Below are 11,860 nucleotides of genomic sequence, written 5' to 3'. Positions count from 1 at the left end.
ATTGATGTTTGCATGCCGGGCAATACGGCCCGCACTGCGGCTGCACGACAGGCCGTGGTGTCCGAGGCTGGTGACAGCCTCACCACAGTGGCAGCGATGAGGGGAGCAGCACGGTGCTCCTATACGTAAGCAAGTAGCGAGGCGGAAAGTTGTATCGTCAAACATGGTGCCAATATTTGACGACGGTAGTGCCTGAAGCCAAAGCCCCGACTCCCATCTACCCACAGCCAGTAGGCGCGCTCGCTCAGCAGGAGTAATTGCCGTTTCTATATTTTAAATACATTGTATTGTAAAATGGTAACAAATAATTAAACGTATTTGACATTTGAACGTACCAACAATGGCCGGATGTAAGCGTTCCCTTTCTTTCGCGCAAATGTTTATTTTTGTTATTTATTTACATTTTCTGAATGAAGCATGAATTGAAAGCTAGCTGATTGATAAAACAGTTAAAATGGACTCTGAAGAGAATATCATTTGTTGCGGCTGCCTCAGCACAGGCCGGAAAATGATACTATTAGTCGAATATTGGAAAAAGCAATCTTTTTTGCAAATTGTTAGTGAAATACCTGTAAGTTTTGGTTTTTCTCACTCAAAGGGCTTTTATTTATTACATATTTTGAGTTTAAACACTAAAACTTTGTGAAATTCTTTCGAAAGATGTGTTTCGTTTATGTTTTATTTTTAGGTATATGTACCTAGGATAATATAGAAAAATAATATTTTATCGCTCATTCATAAAACTTACCACCACAAATATAAATAAAACACTATCAGAAAAATAAATAAAACCAGTATTTCAATGCTTATCCTCATAGAATCATACCTAACATCAATTTGTTTCACTATATGTTCTCTAAATTGTATCATTCAAATAAAATAATCTTTTTTTCACAGTTATCAGAAGGTGATACCATGCCAACCTGGCTGTGTTGGGAATGTGACGCTCAAATGAACAACTTCACAAAATTTAAGCAAAAAGTCAAAACATCATACTGCCTTTTCACCGATTATATTAAACAGGTATAGAATCTGTCTATGTACTTTAAAAACCATCTGCCTAGCCTTTCCTTAACTATGTTGGGGGCCGCAGTCTCATCGCATACCGTTGAGTACTAGTGTGCCAAATGGAGCGACTGCATATCTGACATTCTCAAACCAGTTATCCGGTCAACCTAATACCTTTTACTGGTCAGACTGGTTGTCGGGCTTTCTGGCTTCTTTACCTATAACTACTGTTAAAGATGTTCAAATGATAGCCAGGACCCACGAATTTTATGTGTCTTCCGAAACGCAGACAGACTTATCACATCAAGATATACACGTACATAATGACTTCCAAGATTAATTTTGGTCACGGCGGCTGTTCTCATATAAGGAGATCAGCCAGCTGCGCAGGACATATTACTGCCGGCACATTTGCTTGGACACAGGTGCACTCATTATTCCTTCACTCTCACAGTGCGATGGGACGACAATCCAACACCACCGGAGACAGATCAGAATATACAATCACACATCTAAAAAGTAATCCTTTCATTTCACAGAATACCAACTTAAAAAAACTACAACCGCAACCAAGATTGACTACACAAAAAATATACAATTTTACATTAGAAGAAAATGAACTACATACCTTCCAAATTATTACTACGGACAACAGACCGACGTCCCCTATAATTAAGGAAGAGTATACAGATACTTTTGCGGACAATTCAGACGATGAGAAACTGATAAATTTAAAGTCAGACAAGAAAAAACTTGTTAAAAAGAAGAGAAAGAAAAAACGGAAAGAGATTGAGTTATATAAAGAGATAGGTAAGTGGCACATGATTAAATATTTATTTTTTTTATACATAGAATTGTATAAATTGATATTTTTCTTTTTTAATACGAACAATTTTATGTATACTTTGTATATATTTTGTATATCAACGGGTCTTCAAACCATAGAATATAATAGAATCATTTATTTGCCTTAAGCATGTATGTAAGATGGTACGATATATGCTTAAAGACTTGCTTGCCATTGGCATGCAAATATTTGCAAAATTAATTATGAACTAAAAAATACACATTTTCTACTTAAAATCTAATATTTTTTCATCGATAAACTTTTTAATATTATACTATACTCTCTGTACTAAAAATAATTTGAGCCCACGTTTCAGAACTTCGGTATTGAGTTCTCTCCAGATCTCAGGCAATTTGTTATACACGATAGGTGCCATACAAAATATACTTTATATACAGACAGAATTGTGTTGCTGGGGAGTATGTTCCACCATTTCTTCTTCAGCAAAAACACATAGAAAGTAGTAAAGGGGCTGTCTTTCGTAATATTGACTTACACAATTCTTTTATGTCTTTATCCTTTGTCATAGAGTTGAGTAGAGAAGAATTGGAGGAAGAAAGAAGAGCAGCTATGTTAAAAGAAGATTATGTTAATGCTATGTTTCCCTGTGAACGGTGTATTTTGTCATTCCCTAATGCGGAGGATTTGAAAGACCATATTAGTATCAAACATGATTTGGTAAGTATTCTAACTCTCGTACTACGGGTCTGCTGGAAGAGATTTCTTTAGAAATAAGCAGTATCTTTGTACTATTTTATGTTACTTCTTCTTCTTTCGTGTGTGTTTACTGTGTGTACATTCATCCTCCGAGCCTTTTTCCCAAACTATGTTGGGGTCGACTTCCAGTCTAACCGGATTCAGCTGAGTGTACAGTACATAAATAGTTAAAAATAAATAAATAAGTTTTTCATTAACCCTTGAAATATTTACAGAATATTGAGTTCTAGCTTCCGTAAGCGATTTCACCAGCTTTCCGTAGAAGCTAGTTTCTATACCCAGAATAAAAGTAGCATATATTATTCTCCTGTATAAACTACATTTCTGCTAAGTTTCATCAAAATCCATTGGGTAGTTTTTGTGTGAAAGAGGTACAAATATTCATACAAACTTTTGCATTTATAATATTAGTAATATATTACTTCAAAATTAAAATACATACCTGTATGTAAATTAAAACAAAATTATCAGAATGTACATACCACAGACATGTTTTTTGTCCGTATTTTTAAATAAGTACGGAACCCTTTCTACCGAGTGTGACTAGCTCTTAACTTCTTTTATATCAATATTGTATTTAACTGTCCAATTCAATTTCACACATTTTTTAGAAATTTCGAATTTTTTAGACCGAGTTTCATGTCATATATTACCGATGTACCTACACTCGGGCCAACTGTAGACCGAGTTAGGCCGAGTTTCGTCACATCGGTAACATACTACGAAATTTTTTTAATTTTATTTTTTCAGAATGCTTCTAAATTCAAATGTGACGTTTGCGAGTGTTCGTTCGCGTCTGAAGTTTCGTACAACTATCATACGAATAAACATAAAAAACGTTATGAGTGTGTCGCTTGCTCTGAAAGATGTTTTAGTAAGAGAGGCGTTATAAAGCATTATGAAACTGTACATTATCATGGGTAAGTGTAAATATATAAAATTATAGCATTTTTGTCGTGGTTTTATCTGGTAACAACTTCCCGTACTCGGTTAAATATATGCATGTAGCCTCCCTGGATAAATTTTCTAATACTGTTTTTAGGGTTCAGTACCCAAAGGGTAAAATGGGACCCTATTGTTTTCGCTCCTCTGTCCGTTCGTCGGTCTGTCACCAGGCTGTATCTCATGAACCGTAATAGTTAGAGAGCTGAAATTTTCACATATGATGTATTTCTGTTGCCGTTATAACAACAAATACTGAAAACTAGGATTAAATAAATATTTTGGGGGGCTCTCATACACAATAATGGTACGGAACCCTTCGTGCGCGAGTCCGACTCGCACTTTGCCGGATTTTTTTTTCAAATTGGTCCAGTAGTTCCGAGTATGAATTAACACGTGCAAGCAAACATTCATAATTTACTGCTGTATTATTGTATAAAAATGTTAATATCACTCCCATTGAATCCTTTGCAAGTTGTTCATTTTGCCTTTCTTTTCAGCCCATCAATAGAAATAGAAGTACAAAATCCACAAAATGGAGTAACTACGGACCAAGATACGGAAACTACAGGAGATAATAGGTAAGTTAACATCATCATCCTTTTTACTGTCGTTAGCAGTCGTTACGGGTAGTCAGAAGCCAGTAAGTCTGAGACCAGTCTAACCAAGAGGTATTAGGTTTCCTGCCTGGGCTGCGGGATTGTTCGCGCGAGTTACCGCGGCCCTGGTACATAAAAGGCCTACGACGGAACACGACGGTTTTTAGTCAGTAAGTGTCTGACACTCCCTCACCGCTGCTAACCAGCGCTGCTAATTGTTTGATGATTTTTGACGTTGTTAAAAAAAGGGGTATTTGGTTGCCCGGGTAACTGGGTTGGGGAGATCAGACAGGCAGTCGTTCCCTGTGGCACACTGGTACTCAGCTGCATCTGGTTAGACTGGAAGCTGACCCCAACATAGTTGGGAAAAATCGGAGGATGTTATTTTAGAATATAATAAAATGCTCTTTGTGGACACAATATTGAAATTCATCTCTAGGAAATATTATAGGTCTACTTAGAAACTGCTTACCTTGATAAATGGTCTATATAATTGGTAGCCTAGACGACCAATTAAATTGCGCAATGATTTTTATTGATTGAAATTTTTGCTGCACAATAATATTGTCTTTTTAATATTGAGCAATCATATTTATCAACTAAGGTGTATTTTTGTGCCTCTAAAACTGTATTTTTATTTAAATCCGCGTAGTATTTCTTGAGACCAGTGCGTTGAATCGAACAAACTCTTCTTTCTAATATATTACCTACTTTTTACCTTTCAGCACAAAACAGTCGACAGCTTCATTCGCTTGCGAGTTTTGCGACAAAAGCTTTAGATGGAAAGCGTCTTTAAGGAAACATGTAGAAACGCATAGAATAGAGACAGGACAGAAACGTAAACCTTACTGTGAACCTTGCAGGTCAGTTTTAAATTATAGTTTTTAAGTTATTTAATCTGTCTTTTGTAATTTTTCATGGATTTGTTGAAGAACTGGATTCGGCCAGTAGTTTCATCCGCTTCTTGAGTAAACTATTGCTCGTACCGCGATAAAATATAGCCTATGTTACTCGGGAAGAGTGTAGCTTTCCAACAGTGAAATAATTTTTCAAATCGGTTCAGTAGTTTCGGAGCTTTAAGGTGGGGAGTTCGTTGCGCCACTTCTTTTCAGCGGAAGTTTGCAGGCAATTTTGAAAATAAAATAGTAATATTAAGTTATTTAGATATGAGTTTTAAATGTAAATGTTCTTTTTTTAGGTTATCGTTTACAAACACATCGAATCTTCAGAAGCATGTAAAAACAAGTTCTAAACATCAAATACAATTAAAACTTAGGTAAGACACCATTTAGACAAGTTCTTGGTTCTCCAAAAGCATAAAAGTCCGTTTTTCTTAAAACAACAGTTTACTTCACACTTGTAAGTTGCTTCCGTAAAAATTGCGTAGCTTCCGTTGCTTCCGTAAAAGTTGCGTAGCTTCCGTTGCTTCCGTAAAAATTGTAAGTAACTTCCGTAAGTTGTAAGAAGTTCTAATAAATTACTGTAAGCGACTTACGAAGGGGTTTTCATTTTCGTAAGTTAATTCTTATTTTCAGGAAACTAAAAGAATCATTACCGGAAGACGCAACAAACTCGGAGAAACAAGAAAAAGTTGACCAAATCAAGTGCTCAGTTAATTCTTCTAAAGAGAAGTATCCGTGCCCACAATGTGATAAGAAGTTCCAATGGAGAGGGAATTTGTTAAGACATTTAAATAGTCATGTTGCTAGGTAAGGAAATAAAGCTTATTTTAACCGACTTAAAAAAAGAAGTTCTGAGTTTGACTTGCATGTACGTGTGTGATCATCTCAAGTTTGACTGAACCGATTTCGTTTTCAGTATACAAGATGACATTTGTCAAACTAAGGAGACCTTCGTTGTTACAATTATTATCCCTTAGGTATATGTATTACTGAATTCGGTTTTATTTTTGTACTAGTTTCCGGCCGCAGCTTCGCCCGCGTAGAGTTCTGTTATATCGCGTTTCCAAAATATTTCTTCAAAAGTCCGGGATAAAAACTATCCTATGTTCTTTCTCAAGGTTAACTCTATCTCTGTACCAAATTTTATTAAAATCAATTCAGTGGTTTAGAAGTGAAAGCGTAACAGACAGACAGACAAACAGACAGACAGAGTTACTTTCGCATTTATAATATAAGTAGGGATTAAGTATCTGGAAAAATCCTAGTTCGTTTTCGTCGTTAATTTCAGCAGGGTCGGTCAGGCTTTTTACACAGCGTTTTATCGTAAAACCGTAGAAAACCAACACACCATCCCATTTTTACCCGACTGCGCCACGCAAAAGGAGTATAATGTGTTTAATATTTTTTCAATTTTTAGGGCAAACGGCGAATTAGTATGTGAACCATGCAACAGAACATTTTCGTCAATCGCTACATACAAACAACATATGAAGATAAGCAGGAAACATGTTAGCGAGAATGATTTCAAGTAAGTATTTCAATAATTCTAAAATGATATTACTATTCATTTTCACTATTCAGTTTCACTCGAATTCCGTGGAAACTTCTGCTGTACCGGGATAAAATATACCATACGTAACTCGGGAAGTGATTTTCGTGTTTTTTTTTATCGGTTCTGTTTTCTCCTTGTTTTGATTTAAAAAAAACATCCACTTTATAAATGAAAAAAAAAATGAAACTGGAAATGATAGTATTTTAAGATGCTCTGCTAAATGAATATGATGGTTTACTACCCAATTCCCGATGTATGTAATAGAGATTAACACCAATAATTAAAACGTCAGTTTTTCTTATAAGTTTGAATGGGACAATTCATAATAAACAGTTGTTTTAAGAAAAACATACATTGTACCACAAGGGCTCCGAAACAACTGAACCGATTAGAAAAAAATTTTCACTGTTGGAAAGCTACACTCTACCCGAGTAACAAAGGATATTTATCCCGGTAAAGGCAGTAGTTCCGACGGGACCGGGGACGGGTGAAACCTCGGGAACATGGATAGTTATTTATAAAACATTTTATTACACAGATACATGTGCAGCGATTGCGGCAAACGATTTGCGAATAAAACGCGTCTCAAAGACCACGTGGATTGGGAACATCTGAAGAACTACCGTCACACCTGTAATGTTTGTCAGAAGGTAGGTTTTATTTGTATTTATACTAAACTAGCAACCCGCTCCGGCTTCGCACGGGATATCAGTATTTCACCACTATTTAATGAATGTTATTATACATATAAACCTTCTTCTTTAATCACTATCTATTAAGAATCGCATGAAAATTGGTTGCGTAGTTTTGAAGATTTAATCATACATACATAGGGATATAGTTACAGAAAAAGTGAGTTTTAGTACCTGTAATGCTGCATTGGTGACTAACATATAATATTATTGTGTGATGAAATGAAGACCGTTTTTCAGTCTCAGTTATACTCATTTCATTCCGAGTTTAACCAAAAACAGTCCGAGTTGTATTAATTACAAGCCGAGTTTTAATAATTCCGGCCCAAGTTATACTAACAGCGTGCCGCCATGTTTTAACATCGGGCCGAGTTGTACTAACACTGGGCCGAGTTGTACTAACTTCAACCCGAGTTGTAGTAACATCGGGCCGACATGTACTAACACGGGTCCGGTTTTTTTACGATTCTATAAATATAAAAAATTTATCGGTAGGTATAATGGTTTGTTTGTTGTTCATACAGGTATTCAAAAGCCACACGTCGTTATACTTACACAAACAAGTTGTCCACAAGAAGGATAGCGCTGAGCACTTGTGCGATCATTGTGGGAAACCTTTCCCGGTAAGTGTATTATAATCTGCCTAGCCTTTTCCCAACTATGTTCTACAGTGTGCTACATGGAGCGGCTAACTAACCTAGGTTTATATTCTATTTGTAGTAAATACTAGCTGTTTCCCGCGGTTTTACTCGCTACCTAATATTTTTTTCTCGTCATCGTGTATAAAGTAACCTATACCTACCTGAAATTTTGATGTATAGGTACGCTATATTACTGCTGTATTTCACCTAGTTGTGTTCAGTAAATGGTTTTTATTCAGCTGAAACGGGATAGTTGTTTTTCAGAGTAATACACACTATAGTTATAGGTATATGACAATATGATGTAGTCTGTGAAGGATGAATTTCGGTCCGAGTTGTACTAATGTCGGTCCTGATTCAACCTGATAATCTTTCTCGATAAATGGGCTATCTAATACCAGCCCCGGATCTTCAATTTTTTTTAGGCGGGGCAAAAACTGAAAAATGCCGCCCCGCGTACCTACCTACTTATGTTTATTTTCACCAACGAAAGTCACTTTTTTGGTAGGTAAATGACTTTAAAAAAAAGTGTCCAAATCTTTGTAGGCTCAAACTGTTGGCCAGGTTTAAGTTATGAAAGTCGAGACAGAATAATGCAAATTGTAAAAATTTGCGCGAGCGAAAGTAGCGCGCAAATTTTTTAATTTTGGGACACAAAAAGTTAATAAATTTAAAAAAGCGCTGGAAACTAACAAGAAGTCGGAAGCGCAAACTTTGTTGTTTTTGAGGACTCCATAAATAATATTTTTTGCTACATTTGACTTATAAAAGGTAATACAGCGTGGATTTGAGCCATGAAGTTATGAAAGCAACGCATGTATAATATTGCGCGAGCGAAGCGAGCGCGAAATTTTTTGAGCCTACGACACAATAATAAGTGACTAAGTAAATTGTAAAGCCACGAACTTTTTTAAATTATTTGTTTGAAGACTCACGAATTAAACAGGGAATTATCCATACTAATATTATAAAGCTGAAGAGTTTGTTTGTTTGTTTGTTTGAAAGCGCTAATCTCAGGATCTACTGGTCCGATTTGAAAATTTCTTTCAGTGTTAGATAGCCCATTTATCGAGGAAGGCTATAGGCTTTTTATCCCGGTACGGGAAGTAGTTCCCACGGGATGCGGGTGAAACCGCTGGCAGAAGCTAGTGTACAAATAAAAAGAAACCGTGATAAGAGCGAGTGCCATTTGCGTTCGTTGATTCGGTGCGTCAATAAAAATGATAAACCATCAGACAAACTATAAATCCACTGTCATTTAGTCGCGAGCGTAGCGAGCGAGAATTTTTTCACTTATTTAGAGGATGTTAAAAGTGAAAAATAATCAAAATGATCGATCAATCAAACAAAGCGAAGGCGACTTTTTTGTCTGTATCATGATACAATGTGGAACTTCCTTATTATAAAGGGGCGTCCCGTGGCGCCCTGAGACCAGGCGCCCGGTATTCGCACACCCTGCACCATAGCTTAAGACGGCCCTGAAGACTCACAAATGAAACTGGGAATTATGTACAATAAAAAGAAACCGTGATTAGAGCGAGTGCCATTTGTGTTCGTTGATTCGGTGCGTCAATAAAAATGATAAACCATCAGACAAACCATAAATCCACTGTCATTAGTCGCGAGCGTAGCGAGTGAGAATTTTTTCACTTATTTGGAGGATGTTAAAAGTAAAAAATAATCAAAATGATCAATTAAACAAAGCGAAGGCGACTTTTTTAGAAACTTTGCTTGTCAGTATCATGATACAATGGAACTTTCTTATCAAACGGGTGTAATTTTTTCGAAATTTCCTGGTGGTGGGGCGCCCCTGAGACATACACACACCCTGCACCATAGGTTAAGACGGCCCTGTAGGTAACTATTATGGTAATCTGTGATGTGTGATGTAGGATTTAAAATCAGGCAGCCGCCTGATTTTGCCGCCCCCTGAATTTGCCGCCCGGGGCATGGGCCCCGGCTTGCCCCCCCCTAGATCCGGGGCTGTCTAATACTGAAATATTTTTTCAAATCGTACCGAATTACCGGGGTACCTGCGTTCTACCCAAAAAAGGCCCAAGTTGGTCGACAATATACATGCCAAATAATTGTCTACAACAAAACTTTAGGTCCCTCGCCCACGGCTTCTTTTTGAAGTGATGCGATTTCGAAACGCTTAGGCATCGGTACAGACGTGTAACTGTCGCTAGCCATGTGTCCTCGGCGAGGACTCCTCGCCCCACATTCAGTTGCGATTCAAATGCGATTGGACCGCGATGAACGATGGATGAAAAGTCGCCGTTTGCAAGGGGCCTAAATGGTAAATTTTCAGAATTCAGTGTTGTGAGATTAAATGTGTCTTTCTTTCTTCCCATAGAACCAAGGAAAACTTCGCGTGCACGTGCTAGCACGTCACAGCGGCGCGACACACGCGTGCGGCGCGTGCGGCGCGCGGTTCAGTTGGCTGTCGTGTCTGTCGCGACACTGCCGCAACCTGCATCCCAGACACGGCGATGTTACAGCTTAGAGTAGTGTGTGCTTTCAAAGAAATGTAAAAATAAAGATGGCGTCTTAATATAATAAAAAAAAACTGAAAAAAAAACTTTTTGTATGTTTTTTTGTACTCCAAAAGGCTCCAAAACTACATAGTTTGACACTTACACTTTGCCTTACTGCCTACCATTATAATCTTTTCCTTCTTGTCTCAATCCATCCTAAGGTTGTCTGGATGAGATCGCTCTTAGCGATAAGACCGTCCATTATGTCACCTACTTTAAGAGATCAAAAATGTAAAATTGGTGTACCTAATGAAGAATATCTATCTTTTTTCACTGTTTAGAAGCTCAAAGCTAGACTGTCCCGTAGTAAAGCGGTCCCTAGACCTATAGTAAAGTGCAATATTTCAATATCAACTCTGCATACATGGACTTTAATAAGCCAGATATTATATTGAATCTGTGAGCAGGTAGCTCTCCCAGGAGGCGAGTGAAACAGTTGTAAGGCAAGCTCCATATATAGTGGTATGGTGTTTAGAGATGCGTCGCAGCTTAGCGCGTTGCTGACCAAGAGCTAAGTTAGTTTAGTTTTGAATACTTGCAGTTTGCAGTCTGTACACAAGCATATTACCTAACTTAGCTCTCAATCTGAAACCCGCATTATAGGTTCCAAATAAAACCACAAATTCAAGTTAAAATAACCATTTACTTAACATAATACATTACTGTTATCACGCTGACTCTACATTACATTTGCCTAAGCTTGTGTGTTACGCTTATTCCTTAGTCCTGTAGTTCTTGATGTTGCAGAGCACCCAGGCGGGGACGATAGACCAGCCGACCACCATGGCGCTGATGAGGAATACCATCTCCTGAAATAGATTAGAATACATTATGTTATTTATTTATACTTTTTGCTTTATGTACAATGGCAAACTAAGCGCCTCAGGGGTTCTCTACCAATCTTCCTTAGGGCAGCTGTGAAATGAAGTGTATAAATATTTTTTTGCCCTGAAATAAGTACCATACTAATCTAATAGGAAAAAATATTTTTGTTGGTACACAAAAGGTAGGTACTGATCCGGTATGAAGTATTATTTCACTGCTTTGAAACCAGACTAACCCCAGCTTTATTTTATCTGATTACGGGAAGCAGTTCGCTTGGGAAGTTACATGGGAAACTAGCCACAAATCGCATTGCACTAACAAGACAAATTCCTCTGTGTTTTGGCAGGCAGTTTAAATAGGTGGGTTTGGCAGCCATTGAAATATCTTTTGCAGTCCTTGAGGGCAGTCTGAAACCAGAAAGTCTGACTGGTTGAGGTCAGATAGTTTCCCCATGGAAATCACCTGACTATTAATCATCTGAATCTAATTAGACTACATGTCAAACCCAAGGATGTACATAACTTATAGATATAGACCAAAATCATTACTCTTCCTTGTCAGCTGCACAAAATATCTAATTTCAGATTGTTTACCACCA

The 11,860-nt window shown here is 37.4% G+C and overlaps 1 protein-coding gene across 1 annotated transcript; it reads left to right on the top strand.

The window, feature by feature from the left end:
• The first annotated feature begins 316 nt into the window (after window positions 1-316).
• LOC110378643 (zinc finger X-chromosomal protein) lies at window positions 317-10,442 on the top strand. The gene is made up of 13 exons (XM_064043443.1): window positions 317-571; window positions 898-1,023; window positions 1,548-1,818; window positions 2,385-2,533; window positions 3,323-3,492; window positions 4,015-4,095; window positions 4,839-4,976; window positions 5,312-5,389; window positions 5,649-5,822; window positions 6,433-6,543; window positions 7,106-7,217; window positions 7,784-7,882; window positions 10,257-10,442. The coding sequence occupies exons 1-13, from the start codon at window positions 455-457 to the stop codon at window positions 10,404-10,406; spliced, it is 1,776 nt and encodes a 591-aa protein (XP_063899513.1). The 5' UTR covers window positions 317-454; the 3' UTR covers window positions 10,407-10,442.
• Window positions 10,443-11,860: the final 1,418 nt, after the last annotated feature.

Source organism: Helicoverpa armigera, chromosome 31 (genome assembly GCF_030705265.1).
Source record: "Helicoverpa armigera isolate CAAS_96S chromosome 31, ASM3070526v1, whole genome shotgun sequence".
Lineage (NCBI taxonomy): Eukaryota > Metazoa > Arthropoda > Insecta > Lepidoptera > Noctuidae > Helicoverpa > Helicoverpa armigera.
This window is presented reverse-complemented; position numbering and strand designations above follow the sequence as displayed.